Source organism: Haemorhous mexicanus, chromosome 10, assembly GCF_027477595.1.
Source record: "Haemorhous mexicanus isolate bHaeMex1 chromosome 10, bHaeMex1.pri, whole genome shotgun sequence".
NCBI classification, from domain to species: domain Eukaryota; kingdom Metazoa; phylum Chordata; class Aves; order Passeriformes; family Fringillidae; genus Haemorhous; species Haemorhous mexicanus.
The window spans coordinates 12,091,569-12,119,321 of record NC_082350.1 but is presented as its reverse complement, the minus strand read 5'-3'; the positions used below and the strand labels follow the sequence as shown (position 1 = coordinate 12,119,321).

At 38.4% G+C, this 27,753-nt stretch overlaps 2 protein-coding genes across 6 annotated transcripts in view; one reads left to right on the top strand and one right to left on the bottom strand.

The window, feature by feature from the left end:
* PLS1 (plastin 1) overlaps nt 1–1,252 on the bottom strand; it is a 42,103-nt gene extending 40,851 nt beyond the window's left edge. The window contains exon 1 of one of the 4 annotated variants that reach the window (XM_059855381.1): nt 1,125–1,252. The gene's annotated coding sequence lies outside the window, so the exon portion shown is untranslated. Of the gene's footprint in view, nt 1–553; nt 751–1,124 lie in introns of those variants that run through there. The other 3 variants (XM_059855382.1, XM_059855380.1, XM_059855384.1) reach the window with 3 other exon arrangements.
* The window catches only part of ATR (ATR serine/threonine kinase), a 39,207-nt gene continuing 12,704 nt past the window's right edge, over nt 1,251–27,753 (top strand). For both annotated transcript variants that reach the window (XM_059855379.1, XM_059855377.1), the window contains exons 1-32: nt 1,251–1,397; nt 2,075–2,166; nt 3,078–3,221; nt 3,778–4,667; nt 5,663–5,847; nt 7,052–7,246; nt 7,467–7,693; nt 8,489–8,641; nt 8,787–8,979; nt 9,576–9,835; nt 10,244–10,434; nt 10,538–10,638; nt 10,944–11,115; nt 11,795–11,962; nt 12,748–12,942; nt 13,282–13,467; nt 13,925–14,017; nt 15,414–15,544; nt 15,738–15,881; nt 16,737–16,830; nt 17,547–17,672; nt 19,119–19,325; nt 19,530–19,643; nt 20,551–20,666; nt 21,547–21,667; nt 22,516–22,653; nt 23,821–24,028; nt 24,548–24,726; nt 25,575–25,739; nt 26,087–26,178; nt 26,568–26,659; nt 27,049–27,226. In XM_059855379.1, coding sequence (XP_059711362.1) covers nt 1,339–1,397; nt 2,075–2,166; nt 3,078–3,221; nt 3,778–4,667; nt 5,663–5,847; nt 7,052–7,246; nt 7,467–7,693; nt 8,489–8,641; nt 8,787–8,979; nt 9,576–9,835; nt 10,244–10,434; nt 10,538–10,638; nt 10,944–11,115; nt 11,795–11,962; nt 12,748–12,942; nt 13,282–13,467; nt 13,925–14,017; nt 15,414–15,544; nt 15,738–15,881; nt 16,737–16,830; nt 17,547–17,672; nt 19,119–19,325; nt 19,530–19,643; nt 20,551–20,666; nt 21,547–21,667; nt 22,516–22,653; nt 23,821–24,028; nt 24,548–24,726; nt 25,575–25,739; nt 26,087–26,178; nt 26,568–26,659; nt 27,049–27,226 — 5,609 coding nt within the window. In that variant the 5' untranslated portion in view covers nt 1,251–1,338. The remainder of the gene's footprint in view (nt 1,398–2,074; nt 2,167–3,077; nt 3,222–3,777; nt 4,668–5,662; nt 5,848–7,051; nt 7,247–7,466; nt 7,694–8,488; nt 8,642–8,786; nt 8,980–9,575; nt 9,836–10,243; nt 10,435–10,537; nt 10,639–10,943; nt 11,116–11,794; nt 11,963–12,747; nt 12,943–13,281; nt 13,468–13,924; nt 14,018–15,413; nt 15,545–15,737; nt 15,882–16,736; nt 16,831–17,546; nt 17,673–19,118; nt 19,326–19,529; nt 19,644–20,550; nt 20,667–21,546; nt 21,668–22,515; nt 22,654–23,820; nt 24,029–24,547; nt 24,727–25,574; nt 25,740–26,086; nt 26,179–26,567; nt 26,660–27,048; nt 27,227–27,753) is intronic.

Here is a 27,753-nt window from a genome sequence, read left to right as displayed (position 1 = left end):
AATGAAATATTAGCAATAGGTTCCCGAAAGAATTAATCTGAAATGGTTCAAGTAATTGAAACACACGTGGGCTGTTTTACATGCAAGCGACACAGCCCTAGCACAGTGGAAACAAGCAACAGAATTATCCTCCGAGAGGATTTCATTTCAACCCCGAAAGAACGCTCAGCAAAGTTCATAAACAAATGCAGAAAGAGCCAGAGCTCCTAATGACAAAAACAAAGCTCAGAGTTGAGTGTCCCCTCGCGTACTCTCTCTGCAGTTCACACCTGTCCACGACCCTTTCTTTTATCCTTTTCTCTCCCGAACGTTCGGGACTCGCTGCTCAGGAGTCGGGTTTGGTTGGGACCAAACGCTCCCGCTCAGCGCCGGCACCGCCCGGGGCCGCGCAGCGCCCGCCTCGCCTCCCTTCGGGGCTCTCATCTACACCTTCCGTACTTTACACACGTAAACATTTCGCTAGAGTAACGTAATGAAAAGCAACATACTCTCAGAAAGTGATAACAATACCAAAAAAGAAAGTCTGTATCTTACACACGCTGCTCACCGCTACCTGTGCAGAGGAGCGCCGAGCCTGCTCACCTGCCGAACGCGCCCTCCCGTCGGCTCCGCTCGCCGCTCGCCCCGGGCCCGCTCCCTCCGGACACGGCGCACGGCAGCACCCGAGAGGCGGCCCCGCGCCCCGCTCGCTGCCCACCTGCCCCGCGGCCCGTCCCGCAGCGCCAGCGCCCCGCCGGGTCCCGCCGCCACCTGCTGCCGCGGGGCCGGCCCGGGCGGGCGGGGCGATGGCGGGGGCGGGCCGGGGGCGTTCGGGGCCGCTCTCGGCGGGGAGGTCCCACACTTGACACCCAGGTGCGTCCCGCCTGCGCCGGGAGGTGGCGGGCGGAGAGGGAGCTGCACCGGGCGCTCCCTTGGCACCGAAGTTTCCTCCTTACTGCCCCTAACAGCGCGGGCGCTTCTCTTCTCGCTTAAGCCACTCAACACTGTGGCGCTTCCTTTCGCCCATCCCCTGGAGCCCCCGCCCGTACTCCGCCAGGCGTCCGCCGGGGCCGGGTGGTCCCTCAGTGCTGCTGCCGGACCGGCCGAGGCTGGGCGGGGTGCGCTCGGCCCCCGCTGGGTGTTACCTGTCGGTGCAGCGCTCAGCGCAGCAGAGTCCCGCTGGGGCGGCGAGGTGTCCGCGGGAGCCATCAGGGACCGACCCGGAGCCGCCACGGCCGCTCCGTGCGCAGGGACGAAGCAGTTAAAGCCGAGCAGCGCCGGGAGAGGAAGTTTGGGCTCTGCCGGCCGCCGTCCCGCCGTGCCCGCCCCGCGCCGCGCCGCCCGATTCAAAGCGGCGCCATGGCGGAGCAGGGCCTGGGCATGGCCTCCATGATCCCCGCGCTGCGGGAGCTCGCCGGGTAGGATGGGCCCGGCGGCCGCCGTGCAGGGCGTGTGTCTGCAGGGCTGTGCTGCGCTGTGCTGCGCTGTGCTGCGCTGCGCTGCGCTGGGGGAGGCGCGCCGGCATGTGCGGCGGGGAAGGGAAGAAGGAGGTGTGCGAGGAGGTGGCCAGGCCCGTGCCTTCACCTCAGCTGGTCCCTTCTCCCGCCACCTGCCAGGGGCTGTCCCTCTCTCCCTGCCGGGTGGCGCTGGCAGAGCCTGACGGGAGCGCCCTGGTGGCCTCGGAGCCCCCGGCCTGAGGCTGAGTGTGCTGTGAGCGCTCACTGAGACCCCCACGATCTGGAATGTGCCGGGCTTTGAGTTTTAATGGCAGCAGGAGCACTGGAGCTTTGTACTGCAGTAGGCAGCGAGCTGATGTGGAGCTACAATTGTATACTGAAAATGTGACCCTACAAGCCCTGAGTGCTGAGGGACAGGCCGGTCACTAAAACAAGAAAATTGAAAATGAGCTCCAATACCACCCCACCCCACCCCCCCCAAAACCTCTACACACCACCAAGAAATCCATTTGTATTTATTTTTTGAAGACTTCTAGAAGAAAATCAGTGTTTAACATTAAGCTGTTGAGACAGACTTCCAAGTAATTATTTTGTACTTTAAAATTGGTAACATCAAAATATCATTCTTTTAATTTTAGTGCTAGTCCAGAGGAATACAACACAGTTGTGCAGAAACCAAGACAAATACTTTGCCAGTTCATTGACAGAATTCTTACAGAGGTAGATGTTGGTAAGCATTACATTCCTATAATCTAAAATTGTTTGCCGTACACTTTAAGTAATTCCTGTCAAAAATAAAATTAAGAACGTTTAAAGAAAGTTTTAGTTGAATACAATACCATTTATGACTTAGTTTTTAATAAAGTCAGTGATGAAGTATTTTCCATTGGGATGTGAAGTTGCCTGTGTAAATAAAGCATACACACACCTCCCAAGGAAGGAGGGGTGAATGCTGTGCAGGGTTGTATGGATACAAATGCTCCAACATTGAAAAGCAGGAGTGTCATGTAACGTCACTGTTCACAAGGAACACAGCTTGCACTTCTTAATATTCACATGTGTCTTTCAGAACTGAAATCTTGTCTGAATCTCAGTTTCCTTCTTGTACTAACTAACACTGGATAGAATCCCTGGGGGATCTGGATAAATCTGATATGATTCAGATACCTGTTTCAATGGAGCAGCATTAGATATGTTCAGTGTTTTGTTAAACCTTCTGTTTTAGTAAGCTGAATTTACCATTTAAAACTTTTTATATTCTGGAGGTTTGAAACAATTCTCAGCATTGTTTCTCTAGCAAGACTGTAAACCTTGGGAAATGTTGAGTATTTGCTGTTCTTCACTCAACACACAGTTGGATAGAATTTTAACTGAATGTTAATGCATTTGGGGTTAATAATATTTAATGAGTAATTTATACTTTTCTTCATACAGTTTGGAGTCATATAGAGGGCTTACAATATGCCCTCAATTATCTTCATAGATTAAAAAATATACTCACAATAAATAAATTGAAAGGTTTAATACCATATCCTAGTATTTTTATATATTTTTAAAAAATATTTTTCATAAGGTGTGAACAAAATTTTTGAAGTGGTTTATTGCCATGCTGATTTGAATATTGTCTTATTTTTTTTAAAGTTGCCTTGGAACTCATTAAGAAATCGGATTCACAGCCAAGTTCTGTGATGTTGCTTGATTTTATTCAACATATCATGAAATCTTCCCCACTTATGTTTGTAAATGTGGATGGAAATCAGGAGGAAACTGAATGCAGTTGCATTGGTGAGTTTGTTAAAAATGTTTATGTTAAAGCTTGGTATTTTCAGGGTTTCAATTTGCAGACAGTGGGATCATCCAAAAGAACAGGAAGGGGAAAAAGGCAGATATGTAAGTTCGTCATTATAAATTTATGAGTGAACATGATGATAGACTTAGAATATCTTGAATGGATTAACACTTTTGATAATGGAAATTTCTCAGGACAGATTTTGACATTATCCATTACCATTGCATAGATATAATATTATATGGTGTTGATGAGATATGCTGTACATGTACTCATTGCCTGAGGGTGTTTTTTGACAGAGAAAAATGTCTGGAAATACCAGTATGAAATGTGTGTCTTCCATTCCCAACCCTCATGTTCTGCCCCCTTTTTTCCTCTTTTTCAATGGGATCTGCAGAATAAATGTCCCAGTGAAGACTCTGTTTACTGAGCCTACAAGCATTTATCTCAAGGAGTTTAGTTTTAGTGGTAAGCAGTCTGCTCTTAGGGAGGTTCTCAATTGAAGATTTTAGTTTTTAACTTAATAATAAAAATTCTCTTTTATTGTTCTAGAATTTAGTAACTGGATCATAACAAGGCTTCTTCGTATTGCTGCAGCTCCAAACTGCAACACATTGCACAAGAACATTTGTGATGTCATCTGCTCTTTACTTTTTCTGTTTAAAATGAAGAGTGGCTCCATTTTTGAAGCACTAACTAAAGACTTGCTACATCTTTTTCAAGACTTAATCATCTTACATGAAAGAGATGCACAGAAGCATCTCTGGGGAGATGGACTGGTCTGGCCAGTGACTGTACAGAGATTTTCCAGCAATATCAGTAACAAAGTTGGATATTTAAGACTGGCACCATTACAGCTGATGGGTATGCCAAATATAGAATATTTGGAAGTTGTATTAATGTCTATTCTGACAAATATTGTTGCAGATATCTTTTTTGTGAGACAAGATATTATTCTGTGGGGGATAGGCTGCTCCTTGTTAGAGTACAGCAGTCCAAAAGTTAAAACTTTGGCAATGAAGTTTATGGTGAAGTTAATTCATTTAGGAGGACCTCCAGAACAGCTGGCCAGTGTTTTCTTCACAGTCTTTTTTGAAATTCTACAATCAGCACTTGAAATGGATACTGAGGAATCAGAACTCTTTGGAGAACCACTCTTATTGTTGGTGAGGACATTGCTGCCTTTTGAAGCAGATTCCTACAAAAATATTGAACCTGTCTACTTGAATATGCTGCTAGAGAAGCTCTGCTCATGGTTTGAAGGGGATGTGTTTAGGTGCCTTCAGTCTGAAAAGCTGAAAACTGCTTTTTGCCACATGCTGCAGTATTTTCTGGACTTTGTTCCAGCTGGCTATGAATCTGCCTTACAAATAAGAAAGACCCGTATCAGTACCATATGTAGAATTTTTGTGAATGTGCTTGGAACTCAGGAAGAACAGAAGGTAGGTTTCTTTTAAAAACTGAATTTATTGTGTGAATAGGTCATATACAAAAACCTGTACCTCTGCAAAGAAAAAAAATCTAGGAAATGTAATTTTTAGTTATGTCTTTAGGTTGATACTACTTTTTTCTCAGTTGTTTCATGTGTTTGTACAGATCAGGGTTCTTAAATCTGTTGGATGTAGCTGGACTCCTGTTTTTCAGATATATTAAACTGTCCATAAGCTATGCAGGCACAACTGTCTGTCCATAATCATAATACAAGATGGGAGTAAGGCCCAGAGTGCAGGCAGCTTTGCAAGTAGTGTGCAGTAGTTTGAGATGCTCTTACTTTCCATTTGCTCTTAGTCATGTTTGTTAGGGACAGGTAGACAGAAAAGATTAAATTAAAACAGAGTAAATGATTTAGGTTGGCAGGGACCTTTAAAGGCCATCTATTCCAACTTCCTGCAATAAGCAGGGACAGCTTCAACTAGATCAGGGTTCAGAGCCCCACCCAACCTGACCTTGAGTATTTCTAGGGATGGGACATCCACCACTTCTCCAGACAGCATGTGTCAGTGTGTCACCTCCCTCCTAATAAAAAAATTCTTCCTGATACTGAGCCTAAATAAACCCTGTTTTAGTTAAGAAGCAGAACAAGGTTGTTGATAATGAGTTGTTGATATGCTGAGTGCCTCTATTCTATACATTCATCTGTGTATCCTACCTGTTTGGTAAACTTAGTGTGTCTGTGTGATGGCTCTGGTAGCAAGGTATTATGGCAGGAACTGGAAAACAGCTGAACAAGCTGGATCCTCTCTGGTAGCACAACAGGAACCTTCATTGCTCATAAGAGCTTCCATCTTGTAATTAAGTTTTTTGAACTGAAAGGTTTTTATGAACTATTTTCTCATGATATTTTGCAATTTAATATTTTAAGTCAGAAGCAATAATACCACATCTTTAAGTAAGGCAGAGCATACATCATGGTTCCTCTGTTGTTTGTCCATCCCAGTATCTGGTGAGTCCACTTTATACAGCACTAAAAACACAAACGGAAGAAATCTTTGAGGAGATTCAGCAGAACCAGCTGGAGAGCTCAGATACTGATGGGTGGAGCAGCAGCAGTGACGAAGTTCCAGACAAAAGACGGCGACTGAGCCTACCCACAAAACATCCAAAGAAATCTGCGCCTTTAATGTATGGCACTTAGTAACTTCATTGTAATTTGTCTATTGAATAATAAGTGACAATTTCTTGAGACAGTTTCTTAATAGATTGAAAAAGCTTCTGGGGAAAAAATCTAAATTATATTTTGAGGGATCAAAATCTATTGGTGATTTTTAAGCCAACTTTATTAAAGAGACTGTTTTGGATGTGTTCAATGAAAATTATTTTCATTTTTTCCCACTGAAAACAAAGCTGAGAGCATACATAGTGTGACAGAATTCAGTGTGGCTGTGCTGTTACACTGGGTGTACTTAGAACAGATCTAGTTGAGTCAAGTTGTGCTCAGATGAACAAAACCAATTCTCTCAACCTCTGCTTGTGCTGTGCTCTCTGATTATCTTGGACTTGTGCCAGCACTTGACCTCTTTCTTGTCTTTGGGCACTCAAAATTGGCTTGGACATGCTGCACTCCAGGTGTGGGCTTGTGATCAGCCTTCACTCTTTGTGTACAACCCAGGGTGTAGTTGACTTTCTCTGAAACAAGGTCACACTGCTCTAATATTCCACTTTTCCACAAGCCTGCTGGGTCATTTTCTCCAAAGCTGCTCATTAATTAGTTAGCTGTCAGTCTGTTCTATTTCATCAGGGTTTTTTTTGCCAGTTGCAGGACTTGTCATACAGACCTTCACAAAGTTCTTGTCAGCCAAATTTTGTAGACTGTTGAAGTGTTGTGAAAAAAGCAGCCCACTTTTCTCCACAGAGCTGCCTGTCTCATTGTAGAAGAGAATCAAGTGCATAATTTTCCTGTCATAAATACATTCTGGCTCTTTCCAGTCAACTTCTTGTCCCTCATGCAGGTAGAAATGGGTTCAAGGAAGACTTTTTCCATAATCTTCCTAGGGAGTGAGATTAGGCTGACAGGCCTATAGTGCCTTGGATTCTCTTTTTATGCCTTTCTCAATGATGGGTGTAACCTTTGCCATTTTATGGTTGCCAAGACCTTCCAGGGCTGTAGAGTTATATATTTATAGCCTTTCAGATAAGTCTAATATGAGTCACACTAAAATTCAGAGTTAGGATCTTTTCCTTCCAAAAAACACATTTAAGCTAAAGCTTCATTTGGTATTTTCCTAATCCTATATCAAATATGGATTAGCTCTGGTTTTGTTACGATTATTTATCTTTTCTGAAATAAAGTATGTGTTGGGAAATAATTAGTATGGTCAAATTACAGACTTAGCCCTGTAAACATGAAACTGAAGAGTGCTCTGTGGAATGCCATCACAAAGAAAGCTGCATCCTTAATATCCATCCTTGAGGAAGAAGTTCTGCCAGGGGATGTTCTTCAGACTGTGGAAGGGATCGCTGCAATTCTGCGATTGGCTGCTCTGTGCATCGTTCACTGTTCTCCCCCAACACATTCCACCAGGTAAAAGTACCGAGGGGAAACTGTGGGACCAAGAGTTTCTTGTAACTCTCATTACAATTTGTGTAATTACTTTAATGCTTGTCTGTGTGTCAGGATCAGTATTGGATGGGTCCTGTACATTTTGAGGAAGTACATTTTCATACTGACTTGGCTTACAAGCAGTTAATATTAGATGTTGTTTGTTGCATTTGTTGCATTGATGTGGTTTCTGTTTTAACAGTAAAGAGCATGGAATGTCTCATCCATGTAACTCTGATACATGTAAGAATACTCCAAGCTCCTCAGATTCAATGGTGAATATACAGTTCAAGTGGATTTCCTCTGATTTTACCACAAGAGTAGTGAAAGTCTGCAGAAACCTGTTAGAGGCTGCTACACAGATTGTTAACCTAGAACAAGTGATTGACAGAATAGTAAAAATCTTTGATGCTTTGCTATATGCACAAGGTAAGAAACCCTTTAAGATTCTATTGTATTTTGTAAATTAGGAATTTATCTGAGTGTATTGTCTATTTTGGTAGAGGTGTTGAAATTATGAATCTTGTGCTAGTATTCCAACTCTTTTACAAAAAAGGTGAAGTAAAAAAAAAAATCATTATTTTCTGACCTTCATTTGCATTCCTTTATGAAGATCATTTACTTCTTTTTGTCTTGTACTTTTCTGTACTTCTATTGATTTTTATCTGATCAAGAGAATACATGGGGATAGAGAAAATACATAAAAAAGGAAAACAACTTTAGCAGTTTTCTTTTAAAGACACACAGAGGCAGCATAATTTACTGTCTTTGTTTCACTCAGCAATTTCAAAGCCTGTGACCAGTTTCAGCAAACATGGCATGTGTGGTACCAAAAATATTGAATATTTCCATGTTTTTTTAAAAGTAACTACTAGGATGGAGGACAGACTCAGTTACCAAGACCAAAACGTTATTATGAGTTCAGCTTTCCAGACACCCAGCAGTCCAGCTGAAAGTCTTTGCACAAATCCAGAGATACCAAAGTTATATTCATTCTGCTGCTCATGTGTTACATTCTGTCATCTGTTTAATGAGATTTTTAGGTTATTCTGATTTAGCACTACCTGATTTATTATTACATGCCTAAAAAATATGATATCAACATGGGAGAATAGTGATACTAATCTTTGTCGATAGAAAAAGTAATATTTTGTAGCAAATTAAGAACATAAAATGTTTTATAAATGTTTTTTAATTGTTTGTTTTGCTGCTTCTTTCCCTTAGTGAAAATTCCACTGAGTGATCAGATTCTTGATGACTTATGTGGATTGCTGTCTCTTCCGTGGATTTGCAGCCATCCTGATGATTCTTCTTTTAAGCCATCTATTTGGGGCTTTGGTCCTCTAGTTTTGAGTCAAAAAATTGCACAGAGTTTCTGTAAGTATGTTAAAGTATATAAAGCCTAGTTCCACTTTGGAATGATTGTTCTAAAGTAAAATTATTTTATTTGCCTTCTTATGATGAGTGATGGTATTAAAAATTTAAATCAAGTAATTTTTTGCTCTCTTTTTTTTCTCTTTAGCACCCCTAACTCAGTCACACTGTGTGTTCCTTCTGACTCTCTTCCCAAAAAACATTCATCTGGATTGGAGAATATCAGTTTATCACTGGGCATTACAAAGTCACCATGAAATAATTCGGGCTACTTGTGTTAAAGGATTCTCTCTCCTGCTTCATCCTGTGCAGTCCTGCAGCATGATTCCCAGAGCTCTTTTGTATGTATTAATGCAGCTTTTCTGTCTTTGTGCAAGAAGAAAAATGGGCATATAATAAGTGGAGTATAAGCACAAAAATAAATGTTCATTCATACGAAATTCGCTAGATTTTAATTTCAGAAATCATCAGATATCAACAGGATAGGTGCACATGATGATGTCTTTGTGACAGAATAGTGTTCACTTACTATGTCAGTATGCAAGTTCCTTTGCTAGCTGAAGACCCTAATTTAAATTAGGAGAGGAAGGGAGATATCTTTGTCAATGAAATCCATCTTGTATTTGTCCATATGTCTCTTAAAATCTTTGCAGCTTCTCTGCCTTTTTTATATATGTCGTGGTGTCTTCTGTCCTTTTGTGTTAGACTTCAGTTTCTTCTTTACAGCATGCCAGCCTCCCCGTGCCCAGTGCTACTTCAAACATTCAACAGAACATGAGAGTGATCTGAAAAGGACAAAGATGATTTAGTGGGACAGATCATCCTTAAGCTGTCCTGATAGTACTGCCAGTGTAGTTAGACAACTCAGACAAGGTAGAAAAGCAAATTTCTAGGTAAATGATCTATTAAAACTATTTCATTTTTGTTTCCATTTCAGAAATCAAATCAAAGATGAGTCTGAGCTAGTCAAGGAGGCTTGTGCTGCTATAATTGGGAAGTTATCTTGTTGTCTTTCTGGTCCATTCCACCTCCAACCTTCCTTAGCAGACTCTGCTGTTAAGGATGTTACTCACGGTATTTTGTGTAGCAGCCTTACTGTGACTTCTGCTCATGGAAAAACCTCTTCTGTGCAAGCCTGTGTTTTCAAGCCCTTTTTAATTCTGCTTGAGAGCAAAGCACCCAGTTCAGTAAAGCTAGGTATGTGGCTTTACCTTTAGTAACATTTTACACTTCCATCTGAGGTACTAAGTCATTATATCTGTACCTTTCTCCATTCCTTTTATTCTTTGTTGGGTTTTAAATAGTTCTATTGATGTTTGAAGTGTTGTATTTCAGTTGACATCACTGCTGATATTTAAAGTTGTCAGTGATGTTCTTTTTAAACTACCTTGGCTTAAATTTGGTCTATGGCTATATCTAAAACTGTAATACTTGATAAAATCTGAATTTTAAATATCTTCTCTGATTTCACAATATTTATTCTTTTGGTTAAAAAGTAAAGTGTGCTTTATGGTTTGTTTACCTCACTCTTTTGTGCACTTCAGTAGATTTTGAAAAAACTATTAAATGTATGTTTTCCTTTCCTCTTCCAACCATGCCATCCAGCATTTATAGAAAATATACCTCATCTTTGCAAACACCTGGATTTTAATACTGATGAGTCCAGTGTGAAGACTCTTGTTGGGTCTTTATTAAATCTAATGGAAGATCCAGACAAAGATGTAAGAGTGGCTTTCAGTAACTGCATAAAGAACATACTAGAATACTTAGGATCTGAAGACGGATTCATAAAAGAGGTGAATTCATGTTTATTTTTGGGTTTTGTTCCTAACTTACTGTGGCTTTTGTTTCACTAGTGTCAAACACTAACATTTATGTTTTTGTTTTCCTGTGTATCAGCTGTTTGTTTCAAGGATGAAAGAAGCCTACACAAATGCCAAAATGTCAAGAAATAATGAGCTTAAAGACACCTTGATTCTCACAACAGGAGATATTGGAAGGTATTTTTGATAGTATCTTGAAAATTGCCAAGTTGTGTCAGTTTGTGATACAAAGTGCCCTTTCTTGAGGTGTAAGATTACTTATTTTGAAGTCATCCTTTCCCCCAGTCCGGTGCAACTGTACAGAGCTGTTGATTCCTGTGGAACGTTCCTTATTCTGCCCTGTCACAGGAAGTACAGATAAGCCATGCAGATACAAGCATGACTCATTTTGCATGATAGCAATTGCATGTTCTTCAGTCATTTTATTAATGCTACAATTCTGTTTTACTTTTTAATCCTTTTTCTTCTGCTTACTTTGTAAGGGCATCCAAAGGAGAACTGGTGCCATTTGCCCTCCTGCATTTGTTGCACTGTTTGTTGTCCAAGTCGCCTTCGGTAGCCGGAGCAGCGTACACAGAAATCCGGGCCCTGGCAGCAGCCAAGGCCATAAAGCTGCAGGCTTTTTTCAGTCAGTACAAGAAGCCAATCTGTCAGGTAAAAAGAGTGTGTGGTTTAGAAAGTGCATGTATTTGGGTTCTTTGTATATATTTTGAAAATGGAATTCAAGGTCAAAGTTGCAGTATTTCTCAAGGTGAAATTTCATAGGACAAGAAAGAAATTATTTAAGGAAGAAGCCCTACCAATATTCAGGAAAGAATGGGAAATCTTTTGATTTTGTTGTGATCTCCCCTCAATAGTATTGGTTCTCTGTTTTATTCCCTAGATGCTTCATTCTGAAATAGAGGCTCTTGCATTCTGTAGTACTATTGCTGCAAGACTAGTACTTGCATACTACATAGTAGTATTATGGTTTAAAATTGGAATTTAAGTCAGCATTGCACAGGCATAATTCTGCCATGACTGATTCAGGTTTTTTGTTATATCCATCACCTAATGAAAACAAGTTCTGTTTAAAAAGAAAATTGTCAAAGCAGACTTTTCTAACTTTGAATATTTCTTCAGTAATGCGATATTTGAATCCAGAGTTGCAAAACTGAATGTAATTATTAAGTGGATGATAATCCAGTTCTGTTGCAAAGTCATAATCATAGATCTGTGTGCAATAAATGAGAGGGGAAAATGATGCATAGAAAGACCAGTGAAACTTTTGTGTTTAGTTTTAGGGAGTTAACAAGGGGAAAATAATCCTAAATACCTGTTTCTTCATGCTTAGTTTCTAGTGGAATCCCTGCACTCCAGCCAGATGGTGGTGTTGAGTGCTCCGTGCCAGGGCAATGAGCTGCAGAAAGAAACAGCTGCTCACCAGAGAGAAATGGCTCTGGACATGTTATCTGAGATTGCCAGTGTATTTGATTTTCCAGATCTAAATCGCTTTCTCTCAGTAAGTTGGTCAGTCATTTCGGTATTTTGTGCTGGGGAATTTCAATTTTAATTCACACTTTTGCTTGAGAATGCTGCAAGTGAGAGTGCAAATGCAGAGGAACAGTTTTATCAAGGAGTTAGAGGGATGAATACAGTGCCAATTCAAGTATGGTAGATAAGGAGCTAAAGTTTAGAATGCTCATTAAGTATATCTATATTAATGATTTAGTACACTTGGAGGCATCCTCTGTAAGATGTGATTTTTGCATGGTGTCAGCTTTCTTATTTCAGAAGAAGAAAGCTACCATTCTATAGATGCACATCTTTTTGATCTGGTTAGATATCTATTTTTCTGGAATCCTAAGTAGCTTCAGAATCATACTTGTGTTTTGCTTGCTGGTAGATGGGAAGTGCCCAACCATTAAGTCAGCAGTGTTCTTGCTGAATCATAGGCTGGGTGAGTGTTGCATATGGGCATGTTGGCTTTTTGACTTATTTTGGGGTTTTTTTAAGATTTCCTTTTGTGGAGAATCTGGATTGACACAAAAAATGCTAGCTCATTTTTTGTTTACAAGTTTCTTAGTATGGATTAGATGAAGCAGCTCCTAAAGTAATTAGTTTTATCTGCATTTTTACTAGGTATATGCATCTTATTAAAGTTTTTCTCTGTTCATACCTGTGGTCATAATTATGACCAGAGATGTGTGCTGTGGTACTGACACAAATGGAACTTAGCCTAACCCTGGGGTTTTGGAGGGTTTGTTGGTTTGTTTTCTCCATTAACTGTAGTTCTTCATTTTCCAGCGGACCCTGCAAGTTTTGCTTCCTGACCTTGCAGCCAAGGCCAGTCCTGCAGCCTCCACACTTATCAGAACCATAGCAAAGCAATTGAATGTGAACCGAAGAGAGATTTTAATCAATAACTTCAAATACATCTTCTCTCATTTGGTCTGTTCCTGCACCAAGGATGAGCTGGAGCGAGCACTGCATTACCTCAAGGTAAATTGGCATTTGCTCTGTTACACCTGCAGATTAGGAGCAACGGCTGATGCATAGTGAGCTTTCTGCTGTATTTAATTTAAGGTATTGCAAAGCAGAGGTTGGGAAATTGCAAATGAAGAAATTTTGTTCTTATTGTTTATAATCACTTCCATTGGCTCTGAGGAATGTTTCCAAGATATTTTATGAACTTAGCAAATTCTAAAAGCTTGGTTTGTCTAACATTGAGCTGTTTGAAAGCTTTGACTTCTATAACAAACCAACCAGAGCCCATTGCCTCCTGTCTCTCAGTGCTCTGTTTACATTGTGATGAAATGAAGGCTTTGTGTTTGAGTGCAGAATGAGACTGAGATAGAGCTGGGCAGCTTACTGAGGCAGGACTACCAGGGCCTGCATAACGAATTACTGCTGCGGATCGGGGAGCACTACCAGCAAGTCTTCAATGGTCTGTCCATATTGGCTTCATTTGCCTCTCAGGATGATCCCTATCAGGGACCTAGGGAAATAACCTCACCAGAACAAATGGTAAGGACATCAAAATATTCATGCTCGGGTTTTTCAGTAATTTCTTTCTGGCCATTGTGAGAGTGAAGACGATTTCCATTCTCTGATCAGCACTTATTTCAGGCAAAAAACGGAAGAAAGGCTGACATTTCCTATTAAGTGTTTCTGTAACAGAGAGATCCATACTAAGTATGCATAAAACCAAATCTAAACAAAAAGTGCCTGAATAAACCAACAACACATGTGTAAATCCTAACATCCTATAAAACAGCAAGACCCACAGCCTAGTAGGGATGTCTGTCAATAACACTGATATTTCTTAAGTAGCCACATATTTGGGATTCTTCTCATATGTATTTCAGAATTAGCATTTCATACCTGCTTTTTAATTTCTTAGGCTTTGAAATGTGTTAACTGTTTGGGGTTTTAACTTTTTGTAATTATTGGGGGTTTTAACTTTTTTTTTTCCTCTCCATAGGCTGATTATCTGCAACCTAAATTGCTTGGTATCTTGGCTTTTTTTAACATGCAGTTACTGAGTTCCAGTGTTGGCATTGAGGATAAAAAAATGGTGTGTAAACTTTATTTTGAATATTAAAACAAAAATAAGCAAGCGTTGTTATAATATTCCAGATTTACTTGTGTGATCGTGCAACTGTCATGGGAGTCTCAAAGGTACTAGGGTCCCAAAATGATTCCTTAAAACTGATCTCACTGAGGGTGGGACTTCTGTGTAAGCTCAAAAGTTCTTGATTTCTTTAATGGTCAGATAGATAATGATCAGATAAGGATGACAGATACATACTTCAGTCAGACATGATGTATGCAAGGAGTCAATCAACCAGGAATTGTAGGGGAGAAATCCAAGTGTATCATTTTTAGTGCGAGAACCAAACCACCAGTGGGAGGATGAGGGAATGTGGGAGAAAACTGGAATTACTGCATGGGGTTATATAAGGACACCAAAGGGTAAAGAAAAAAGATGGAAATCCGGGAGATTAGTTTTGGTTCCCACAGAACAGCTCCTTTAAGCTTTGCAGTAGAGTGCATTTAGAGAAATTAGAGCTCACAGCTTGACACAAAGTGAAAATTCTACTGAAGCAGTGCTTCCAACCACAAGACTGGCCTTTTAGCCTCCTCACTGTAGATGATTTCTACAGGAAGGTTTCAATGCTAGAATGTACATAACCTTTGTGTTGACAGACTGCATTTTCTCTGATTTTTTTTTTATTTTCAGATATTCATGTTAAAATGTTCGCATTTTCATAGCCCCCTTTCTGCATGCTTTCTGACTTTCCTAACTTGTACAGCACTTCTTTTGCTGCACCTGCTATTGTTTCTATCTTCTTCTTTTGTTCTTGGTGAGTTTCCCCTTGCATGACCTTTTCTCAAGCTCAGGTTTATTCCTGTGTTACTGATCTGTCATGCTGGACATTTTACTACCTTGTTTGGTGTAGTGTTACTATGACTGACATATCTCCTGCATCTCAGTATTTCTCTTCTGTCTTTCACTGACAACTGAGCTATTACCTGTTCCCTGATGCTTGCCAGTCACTTTTGTGAGCAGTTGTATGTCAACTCTGTCGGGGTTTTCTTGGTTTGATTTTTCTTTTAAATGCAAGTTTGTTCATTTCCTCTGTATTTCCTAAGCCTTCTCTTTTCAGCTTGGGATATATAGTTAATCTTGTCTTATAACAGATATCTGTAATCATTAACTCCTTGGTGTCTGCAGTTCTTCCCTCATGATCTGTCAACAGCCTAGATAATGTAGGGTTTTGTTACAATCTTGTCATTAGAGATTCACCCCCTCTTTTTCTAAACCCAAATTCTTTATTAAAACATCAAACTAATTTTGATGTCTTAGAATATGATTTCTTAAGCAAGGGTAGCCTGATTTTAATAGAAAATATAACTCCTACATGTTTTCCTGAGTATCTAATACATCAAAATGACTTTCATCTGTCTAGGCTTTAAACAGCCTGAGGTCTCTAATGAAACTCATGGGTCCCAAACACATCAGTTCTGTCAGAGTGAAGATGATGACCACGCTGAGAACAGCTCTGAGATACAAGGATGACTTCCCAGAACTGTGTTGCAGGTGAACTGATGGTGTACCCAAGCAGTGACATCCCTGCTGTTTCTGTCCTTTAATGCACTGTGTTGTTTTGTTCTGGACAGGAATCTAAACCACAGTGCTGAAATAGCTTAAAGTGCTTCTCATGACTCACCTGAAATATTTCCTGCAGAGAAGAATCATTGATTATATTGTGTTGTTGCCTTTTCTTGTTTAGAGCCTGGGATTGCTTTGTTCGAAGTCTGGATCATTCCTACCTTGGCTCCCTGCTCAGCCATGTGATAGTAGTGCTCTTGCCCCTCATACATATCCAACCCAAGGAAACCACAGCAATATTTAATTTCCTCATAGTGGAGAACAGGTACTGCACAAAATATTTTCAGTTATATGGTTTAAATCCTGCAACAGGGATGGGGATAACCCTAAATTCAAGTCATCCAGTACTGAGAGACGAGAAAATTTGTTTTTCTGCTAAATAGTTGTTGTTCTATAAAATTGCCAGTTCTCTAAATTGTGTTGAGGTCTTGAAATGTAACAAGCCTCATCTGAAAAGGGGTTTTTTTGTTGTTCTTATAAATATATATCATGCTGTGGCCAAGTTACAACCCATTCAGACACTGAACCCTGCCAGGTTGTCTTCAGTGTGTTTATTGCACTGATATGGAAAATTAGTTCTCTCTACAGAATAATGATGATTGCTAACATTTGCTCTGAGCTAAAGAGAAGTGTACAGAATTGGAAATGGGGAGGAATTGAGTTCTTTGTTTTCTTCAATAATTAGAGGTATAATTATGAAGTGCACAGATTATTATGTTGAGTAAGGTTTCATACATTCCATTCAAATTGTCACACCAACTGAATATAAAATCAAAGTTTAATACAGAATGCATTAATTCTCATGACTTAACCTTTTTGAAGATAAAGTTGAGGCATAATTCTTTTTCATCTTATATTTTGTAGCATAAAAGGGTTTTTTTTTAGGAATGTTGCTACTTAATACCTTGATTACTTTTGATCGGTTTTCATTTTTCTTGCATCGTATCATACAAACAGTTTTCACAATAAAAGGTAGTAACAGGAATATTAAGGCTTTTGTAGAAGGCCGTAGCAGCAATATTGAAAGAGATTTCTTCATTGCTTTATTTGGATGGGATTTTTTGGATTCAACTAATGTTTGCTGTATTCTTTGCAATATTTTTTTTTTGATAACTATTAGGGATGCAGTACGAGACTTTCTGCATGAAATATATTTTCTACCTGATCTTCCTGAACTAAAAGAAGTTCAGGTTGTCCTCCAGGAATACAGAAAGGTACAGCTTCTCTTATTTATTTGCTTGGCTTTACTGCATAAAATGAATTTATGACAACTGAGGAAAACATGTAAAGTGTATTATTAAGTGGAAATATATTTATCTACCTGTGATTCACAAAATAGGTTTTGTGTATCACAGACATAGTTTGAAGCATGTTCTGATTCTTGTTTAGAAATTAAATACACTCATGTTCAACATTCTTGTTTCTGTAGCATCTCCTGAACCCTGACTTTTCTTCTCTTTTGTGACAGATTTTAGGATGAGAAGTCAACAGTTTTAGCTATGGCCATATTGTCTTCACAGGGAGCAAAGTTTGTCTCTTCTTAGGAGTACTCTATGTTCCATTTTATTTGCTTGTCCTCAGAATGATTAGGTAATAGATGGGAAGTAGCAGTTATTTTGTGGGAGTGATGCAACAAAAGTAGAAATTAATTTGATTTTAGACAGACTTTAAGCAAAGCATTTTCTTCCAATTTTATAATTTTTATTCACACCATCATTATATTTACCCCAAAGTAAAATATAGCACCTTTTTGAGTAAAACATTTTTTAAAATGGGCAAGAAGACAATGGTATGTGGGTATAGGCGAGAATGTAAGCAAAAAGACAGTTGTTTCCATGTATTCTTGCTTGTGTTCTTTGAGATGCTGTTCAGCCATATTCCTGTTATACTTTGAGTCATATTCCTGTTACACTTCTTATATTCTGCTCAGGAATCCTCCAAAAGCACAGACTTGCAGACAGCCCTGCAGCTGTCTATGAGAGCTATTCAGCACGAGAATGTGGATGTTCGGATTCATGCACTTACCAGCCTGAAAGAAACGTTGTACAGAAACCAGGTATAGAAAACCTCCTTCAGTAGAACTAAAAATAAATCACATTAGCACCTGGACCAAAAGTCTAAAACTCCTTGTTGTTACAGGGCGTTCACTTGAACTGGGTTATTCTCCTCAGTTCATTTAGCTGTTTCTGCATATAATGGGGAAAATGGTTTCTTTTTCATGACACTTCTGTGTAGGTGGATAATCAAATCCTTCAAATCTGTGATGCTGATTTAGCAAGGCTAGTGTACTTTTTTTTTGTTTAACTCTGAGGAAAGATATATCTAAGAACTCCATTTCAGCAATTTATTATGTGGGCTTATTGTCTCTTTAGGGCATGTATGGCTTTTGCATCAGGAACCTCATACATAAAAGCAAGGGTGTGGGTGTGTGTTTAATATATGAAAGAATTAAGATGTCCTTGGATCACCTTAGACCTTCTTTTTTTTCCCTCTTCCTTCTTTGTCTTCCACCCTCAAAATTTTTAATCCATTGATCATATTCAAAAGCATCTTATAGCCATGTACAAGCTGAAGACATTGCTTTACAGTTCTGTGTGGTTATTAGCCCAAAGGATGTATGTGACCCATTAGAAAAAGTAATACATCTGTACCCTTAATAGTTATAAGCTTGTGGGACACTCTTTAGCCAGAAATTTAAAAAAAAAGTCCAGCTAAAAGAACAAATAATCATTGTGTGTACTCCTGGCCAACCAGTAATTCTTGCAGCTCAGGTCAGCAAAATCCTGCTGTGCCTTGCTGAGTTAGAGGTCTAGCAAAATAATTGAGGCAAATCAAACTTAATTAGTTCCACAGCTTGTGGAACTATTTGCTCTGTTATGTTGGCTGTGGTTTCAGTTTTCATTAAGCATAACAATGACAAACATTTTGATTTTTTTTCTGTATTTGGACTAAATGTGAAACTGAGGAATAAAAGCTGGGCCAAAGCAAAAAAAGAAAGAACACCCAATTAAAATGATGGGCATTGATCAAAGGACTTGAAACCCTGGGCTTTGTAGGACTTGAGAGTGACAAAATGTCCAAGAACTGGCAAATAATAAGAATAGAAATGGCTGCAAACCCAGAAGGTATCACAACAGTTATATGAGAACAACTGGGAGGACGTATTGGAACATATAAGAAGAGGGATAAGTAAGTGAAAAAGATAATGTAGAAAAAGTAAAGAGGTACTTGGTAAGATAAAGAAAGAAAATGAAGTTAGTAGAGAGGTGCATGATAATGAAAAACAATATTGGCCATGACAGCATTATGAACTGAGGCCCAAATCCCTCACACATTTGTTTAGTCCTTCCTAGGGTGAGAAGCAGATTAGTGCAATTGGACTGCAGTTACAATCTGAACTCATGGCTAAATGAAATTGGAAGTGGGTTACAGGTTGAAGATTTCCGAGATTATTTACAAATATGGTTGCAGAATGACTCATCTTTATTATTCATCTTCCCAGGAAAAATTGATCAAGTATGTCACAGACAGTGAAACCGTGGAGCCTGTCATCTCCCAGCTGGTAACGGTGCTTCTCATCGGCTGCCAGGATGCAAATTCCCAAGCACGACTGCTCTGTGGAGAATGTTTAGGTGAACTGGGAGCCATAGATCCCGGCAGGTTAGATTTTTCAACAAGTGAAACTCAAGGAAAACATTTCACATTTGTGGTAAGAAGCATTGCAGTAGTGTTTTGTTTAGCATAGGAAATCTTCTAAAAGTCCTTGGGAGTAGGGAACCTCTTATCTCTAGACCCTTTGAAGATCTTGACTTTCTGTCTCACCTAAAACAGTTTTGAGTTATGCTTCCAAGTGGTTATTTACAGATACAGCTATTACTCTGTTTTAGTAAAACTGTCATTTTTTGTGATTAAGGCTGGAGTGGAAGATCCAAATTTTGCCTATGGATTGCTAATGGAACTGACCAGAGCTTTCCTTGCTTATGCTGACAATGTTCGTGCTCAGGATTCTGCAGCATATGCAATTCAGGTAAGATATGTGGTTAGAGCCTACTTTCATTTCACAGATTATTTTCTGTAACATTGAACTTAGAACTATGCAATGCAATTTTTCATTTTTAAGTATTTGAAACTTCATCCTGTAACAGGTTTAAATTAGAAAGTACACTTAGTATTCTGGGTAATCCTCAAATAATATAGATGGATTTGCTTTTGTGTTACAATATTTTAGGAGACATCAGATGTTTTAGAGGTAACTAGCAGTCCATACACAGGGATTAAGGAGTAATCCTGAGAGTTAGAATTAGTTCAGGTTGCTCAGGCAGAAATGAAAAGCAGTATTCCTAAGATGGTTTCTGCTTACACTTTTAAGAAGCAAGTGGGAGGGAGCCTACCCTTATTTTCAGGCTCTAGTATTTTGTGCTGGTTTTATTTTAGTGGATGGGGGGTTTTGGTTGCTTTTTTGTTCTTGCTGTTTTTAATGTTTAATATCTTTGTGAAAACTTCAGGATAGCTCTTTAGTCCAGGAGAAAATAGGTGGCCCTATGTAGTCAGCAGGATAAGAATTTTATTAGCACATGCATAAGATTGTGCACTTCTGCACAAGGAGGAATCAGACTAAATTCTAGTCCTGATTTATTGGCAGATGTGAAGAATACAAGATAATGTGGTCCAAACACCAACTGGAGAATCTGGGGAATCAGTAGTTGAAATCAAAACTTGCCTAGTAACAGAGGATTATCAGTGTTGGATAACAGTTTTGCAGTTATGATTTCTGAATTAAGCATTCCATAACTTCTCTCTCATTACTTATCACAGACTCATTCAGGTTGGAAAGATCATATATACATGGAGTTTTGGTCATATGCACAGGGTTTTGTACTGTGGTCATGAAAATCCTCAGTGCTAACTTGGTGATGCAAACCATCCCTTTTCAGGAGTTACTGTCCATCTATGACTGTAGAGAGACAAACACTGACTGCCCTGGCTCCAGGCTTTGGAGAAGGTTTCCTGAGCATGTGCAGGAGATCCTGGAACCTCACTTAAACACACGGTATATGACAGCTAAAGGAATGGCTTTTCATACCAGAGCTGTTGGGTATTTTTCTCCAGGCTAGTATTAAGCATATATGGTTTTGTGACACTCACTCTTCTGGGAAGAGTGATATGTATATATACAAAATTGAAATAAGGTCTTTCTACTAAAAGCTGAATTATTACTTACTTGAATGTAATTCTCTCCAAATCAAACAAGCAAAACTTGGAGCTCATATTTTGCCCAGGTCTGCCTGTTTGTCCTTAGAGCATTGACTTTTATGATGTTTTGAAGCTTTTGTCTTTCTTTCCCGTCTACTCAAATCCACTAGCATCCTAATTAGTCCTACCTTCTATAGAAGTAGGAGGAGCTCACTGAGTTTTAATCTTTTTCTTCACATTATTTTTATCATTACTTCAATGAAATGAAACTTCATTATGTTATGAAGTTATGTTGGTGTCTTAACTTGAAATAATCAATGTTTCCCTTCTATTTCCTCATGAATACAGTCATGCTCACCTGTGATAAGCTTTACCTTTTTAGAAAACAGACTTTTTGGCCTTTCTCAACTTTCAAGTATGCTCGTTTTTCCTGTCAAGAACATTGTACTCAAATATCTATCAAACTTCATTTCTTAAAACTGATTATGAATAGCACTTCAAAATATACTTACAAACAACCTATCAAGTTATGAGAATTTTTATTTTATATTTAATTTTAAGAAGCTCTAAAATAAGATGTTGACTACTGAAAGTGTGAGTTTTAATTCTACTTTTAAAGATTCAGAAGACAGAACTTAATATTGCTCCAGTGAGGGAATTTCATAACTAACAATGTTCTGTTGTTTACTATTGAAATGAGAAGTTATTTTTATTAAATGGATATTTTAAAATTACAGGTACAAGAGTTATCAGAAGGCTGTAAACTGGTCTAAGGTGAAGAAGCCAATTTACTTAAGCAAATTAGGTGATAATTTTGCAGAATGGTCAGCAACTTGGGCAGGTTATCTTATAACAAAGGTAAGAAAATAAATCTTCCTGTAAGGCTCTTTGCAAGACAGTTCTTGAACCTCATTTCAGTTTCTGCAGGTCAGGGATGGATGGGAGAATATGGCTGTTGGCTACAGGCCTCTTACAGGACTTCCCTGCATCTACAGCAGGGTACTGCACTGGTTCCTGGCGAGGCTTCACAGGCGGTGTCAAAGCCAAACATCAAGGAAACTTGTCTTTGCCCAGACACTCTTGTGAAACTGGGGGCACTGACAAATGCTTGTGAAAAGTGTCTGAAATGCTTCTGGATTTACCTTCTCAGTTTTGGAAAGATTTCCCAGTAGCTCCACAGTCTTAGCATATAAAAAGTACTTGTATCTTCTTTTTCTTTTCCCTTTCCAATATCTAAGTGACCACTTCCAAATCAGCCACAGTAAGAAGTGAATTGAATTACAATAGCTCAATAATTACACTGTCCTCTTTCAGACAAAGTAGAATTGAATGTCTTCATAATATCCTACTTTCTGCAGGCTTTTAAGGGCAGAAGAGAGGCTCAGTGTAGTGGCAGACTCTCAGCCTTAAGGTTTTTTCTATGGCCAGTTCAAGTTCACAATGGTGTAAAACACATGGAGAAGTAGAAGTGTAAGCAGTACTTCCCTGTCTTTTGTCCTGTCAGCAGTTGCTACATGTAATAGTAGCTACCATCTGGTATCCCTGTTGCAGCTTTAAGTCTGATGAACCTTCTGTAGGAGACAGGTATCTTAAAATTATTTGATGGACTAGAATTTGTGTTCATCAAAAAAAAGGAAATCTATTGGTTGTTCATGTATTTGCACTTTTGTAATGATGCTTTTCCTGGAAATAATATTTTTCTATAGGTGCGACATGATCTTGCCAGAAAAGTCTTTGATTGCTGCAGTATTATGATGAAAAATGACTATAAAGTGACAATTTATCTGCTTCCACACATCCTTGTCTACGTTTTGTTGGGATGCAGTCAAGAGGATCAACAAGAGGTGAGATGTGTAAGATGTAGTGTTTTTCACAGAAATGGTCAGCAGCTGTTCTTCATGAGAGCTGCTCAGCTCTGTAGGCCTACATGAATAAATTGTTCAGGTGTTAAATTCCTTTTTGTGTATTAATAATAGAAATAATAATACAAGTTTTCTCACAGGGTTTTGAATATCCTCATACAAGTTTGTGTTGGAATTGCTTTTCTGCAGATTTCCATCAGTTGGGCCTAGGATGAGATATTATGTGGTTAATCATGACTGCAGTAACATCAACAGCTGGAGTGGTACAAAGAGGAAGTGTGCAGCAAAACCAGACAGTAAATTGAACTTGTATAATTCCAAGAATTCACACTCATAATTTTTTTCTCTCCTTTGCATACAATTATAGTTTCAGTGGATAAACTATTCAGCTGCCAGATTCATGGGGAGCAGGATTCATGGATGTGTTACAGCAAAGCAGGGGTGGGGGAGAAGTCATCCTGCTTTCCTTCAGTTTGCTTGAGCTGTCAGTGCATGTGCCCAAGGGCTGCCATTTTTACTGGGAGCAGCACATGTATGTACAGAGAGATGCAAGTTTGCAAGGACTCTGTAAGCATGTCGTGGGTGAAACGAAGAAATTAGAAGATACTGAAAAGTATAACCTACATTCCATTAATTTGAAATCTCACAGCTAAAATATTTGTGTTTAAATATTGTGGGTGTGTAGAGGCGTGTGATGATTTTTCCTCTGTGAGGAAATACATCCACAATAAGCATCTGTTATTTATGTTAACTCATATTTTATGAACTAAAACAAACAGAAACAGATATTTTGTCAGGGCATTTATTTAAACAGAAGCAAAAAAGTAGATCTGTAATCTTGTAACCAGTAGATAAGTTGATTCATACCAAATCTTGAAGTATTGTATTTGTAGAAGAGATGCAGTAGCATTTGTTGTGTCTTGAAACCTCAAGACTTTCTCTCTGTATGGAATTCCGTGACAACAGCTGCTGCTTGGTTTGCCATTTCTTCTTTTTGAGATTGTGAGACAACAAGATCATGAAAATAGTCTCCAAATTACTAAAATATACACTTAAAATATCTAGTATTTTAGATTGACTTTGATGTTAATTGCTGTTTCTTGCTATTTTGCTGCAGGTATGACACTTGTGTCTTTTACCTTTGTGTAGGTTTACATGGAGATTATGGCTGTTCTGAAACACGATGACCAGTCCAGCAGGAGGCTTGAGGACAGCGCATCTGACCTGAGCCAGCTGAGCACACAGACTGTGTTCTCCATGCTGGATCATCTCACTCAGTGGGCCAGACATAAGTTTCAAACACTCATTGCTGAGAAAAATGCTGGCAAGTCCAGCAAAGACAGATGTGATCTAAAAAGTGAGGGATGCTTATTTCATTTAAAATGTCATTAACATTATTCTAAGAAGTATTTTATTTATGTTTGCAGCTTCACATTGTGACCATTTACAAATGCTGCATTAGTATAATATGTAATCTCTTTTATGATTTCTTAATGTCATGTTGTACTTTCCACCCCTTCTGCCCCTGATGGATTGTTCTGAATGCCTGTTGCAAGAAATACAGATTTAAAATTTGAACAATGAAATGTTAATTTCTTCATAATTTTCTAAACATTCTGTTTAACTGAACATAATATTGTATTATATATCTAATATTATTTTACTTATATAATATTCTGTGCTGTCTTGCAAGATGTAGAAAGTCACCAGAATTGTTTTAGATGAATTATTGTTGACAAAAGAGAAAACCATGTTCGTTAATTAGTACAGTTCTCTCACTAAATTGTTAAACGAGTTAATTGTATTTTGATGCATAAGGTAATTCTTATAAATGAAACTTCAGTTGAAACTTTTTAATATGTCTTTTTCTCAATAGCATCAAGTGAGGACTATGAAGAATATCAAAATGTGACACGTTTTCTGGACCTCATTCCCCAGGATACACTGGCTGTAGCCTCCTTTCGTTCCAAGGCTTACACCAGGGCTGTGATGCACTTTGAATCTTTTATAACAGAGAAGAAACAAAATATTCAGGAACATCTTGGATTTCTTCAGGTTCTGAAGTTCTTTTTCGTTTTTGTTTTTTATTTTAAGATGAAAATGCGTATGATAAATAAAGCTTGGTCAAATTCTTCTTTGTGATGTGAAAAAGAAAATATTTATTTGGGCACTTGTTAAATACAAGTGTTTAGTCATCTGTGTTTCAGCAATATTTAGTAAGTTCTCTTGCTTGGCATGCTTCTTATATGAAAAGGAATCAATAGCTTTCTATTCTATATTAAAAGATTGTAAATTCCTGAAAATAATGAAATATGGGTTTGTTGATAGAATAACATTTATTGCTTTAAAGTTGGCTCTGTGCCTTTTGCCAGAAAATACAGCCAACTATAATAACCAAAAAAAGTGTCAAGTACATTAGAAGAAATTCCAAGTGGCTTATTCTAAAGTAGAAAAAGAGCCAATGCTAAAGGTATTGCAAATTATAGAAATTATTTTTAAGAAGTATTTGAACCTGTGGGATGATCCTCTTTGTGGTTCCCTATGGTTTATATTTGTCAGTGACACTTCAAATTTGAAAAAACTTAGTATGTTGCTTTTTCACCAAAAATAAACATCTTTATGCTATCGTGTAATAATAAGATATTTATTTTACTCTTTATTCAGATGGTTTCAGATAAGTTCATGTGGTAGTCTATCAATAGCATGAGATCATAAATATTACTGTATACTAAGTAGGGCTCAACTTTGGAAGGAGCCTGGCAAAACTGACATGTTCAATGAAAATTTATTGCCAATGAGTCCTACAGAGTAGTGTGTGCTCCATGTTGAAGAAGTTCTGCAATTCTACAGGTTATCTATGAAATAACTTCCTGTTTTTAATGGCCAATTCTGTTTGAATCTAGAAATTGTATGCTGCTATGCACGAGCCAGATGGAGTGGCTGGGGTGAGTGCCATTCGGAAGGCAGAGCCATCTCTCAAAGAACAAATCCTTGAGCATGAAAGTATTGGCTTGTTAAGAGATGCAACAGCCTGCTATGATAGGGCTATCCAACTGGAACCTGATCAGGTAAAAAAATTTTTTTTCTTTTTTAAAAAATATTATTTTTAATCTTATTAGTTCACAGATGACTAAGGCATAAAAAGTCTTCAGAATATTTAAGTCAAATAGGAATCTAAGTGTTTATTGTGCCTGTTGCTAAATAATTATTGCTGTTGGAAGTGGCTTATGAACTGAAACAAATCTCTTACTGGATTTTTTGAATGTTCATTTACCTTATGGTGCAGTTAGTTATGCCTTCTTGTATTCTAAAAAGCACCCAAATGAGCATATGTCTTCCTTCAGATTGCCATGAGTTTAATTAATGTGTCTGTAGGGTTTTAATTTGTTGTTTTGGGTTTGTTTCCTCTTTCTAGATCATTCACTATCATGGTGCAGTGAAGTCCATGTTAGGCCTTGGTCAGTTATCTGCTGTAATAACTCAGGTCAATGGAGTGCTTGCAAACAGGTACTGTAAGCATCTAATACACAGTTCATTTGAATAATATGAAGCTCTGGTGTAAATCTCTGCCTCAGTAGCCATTTCTGCTCATTATCAAACATTTGAGGCTTATTAAACTTAATTGAATTAGCAGTGTGAAGCTAGAAAACTTTGAGTGCTTTATCTATAAATTATTTATTTCAGGCAGTCCAGAAATTTTGGATCATGTTGTACAGATCTTACTTGTTATCAGTGCATGTCCTTTGGTTTTACTGACTTTCTTTAGAAGCAAGCTTATCTTGCCTCTTTTCAAGTAAGAGAAGTTTTATGTAAAGAATACTTGGTAATGTAATGTAGGATTAACATACTGAGAGGAGACAGCACAAAATTGTATTGCCTTTGTTTTCTTTTAATAGGTCTGAATGGATTTCTGAGCTGAACACGTACAGAGTGGAAGCAGCCTGGAAACTATCACAATGGGATTTACTGGAAAATTATTTGGCTTCAGGTAAGTTATCATTACATGAAAGTATTAATACTTCATTGCATTTCTGAACAATTGTATGTTTTAGTTTAATCATCTTGAGTCAAGGGGCAGCTATTGTCATTTGGTTTGGATTTCACTGGTAGGAAGGTTGGTTCTGACTGTGTTCTGGATTTTGTAACTGAATTTGATTGTAACCTGCGTAGTCTTTGAGCAGAAGTTTTGAGTATGTGTATCTTTTGAGTCTGTTTGGCTGGGTGGATTGTGGAGTTGAATTATACAGTGTTAATAACATGCAATTACTTAGTTCTGAGAAAGAGTTGTTTTTTTTTTTCCCAGTAGCATGTTAAGACAAATTAGCATGTTCAGGTTAAGCTGCTTAAAGAAGCAGAGTCTTCTTTTTCTCCCCAAAGATGTGAAGTCCACTACTTGGAGTGTCAGACTGGGACATTTGTTATTATCAGCCAAAAAGAAAAATGAAGCAGCTTTTTACGAGACACTCAAGGTTGTTCGAGCAGAGCAGATTGTGCCCCTCTCAGCAGCAAGCTTTGAAAGAGGATCCTATCAGCGAGGATATGAACACATTATCAGGTTTCTCATTTTCATGGCACCATTTTTAAATTCAGAAACCATGTAATCAAGTATGCAGCAGAAAGAATTTTGCATTTCTACAGTAAATGATACATTCTTTGTCACCTTTTTTATATTCATCCAACTGAAAATCTTTGATTAGTTAGGAATTTATATTTATCCTCGATGGAAAACTTTCCCAATAAAACTATGTGGCATGGTCTTTCCAAATCAGCTAGCAAGCAAATGTAAATATCAGGTAATAAAAACCAGCAATTTAATTCCATGTTTGAAGTAGTACAAATAGGCCAGTAACTCCATTAACTTCAGAGCATTGCTTTTGATCAGTATGGAGGCTGAAAAGCACTCCCTTTTTATCAAGCAAGAGCAGTAAGAGTTATACCCCATCCCTTTTCTTTATTATTAAACTTCTAATTTGGCTGTAGTAGACTAAAAAGTGAGTAGCCTTTTTGAATAACAAGACTTAATACTTCCTCTGCACTGTAAATGCATCCTTATGGCAAGATATTGGCTGAAGCCAGTTGAAG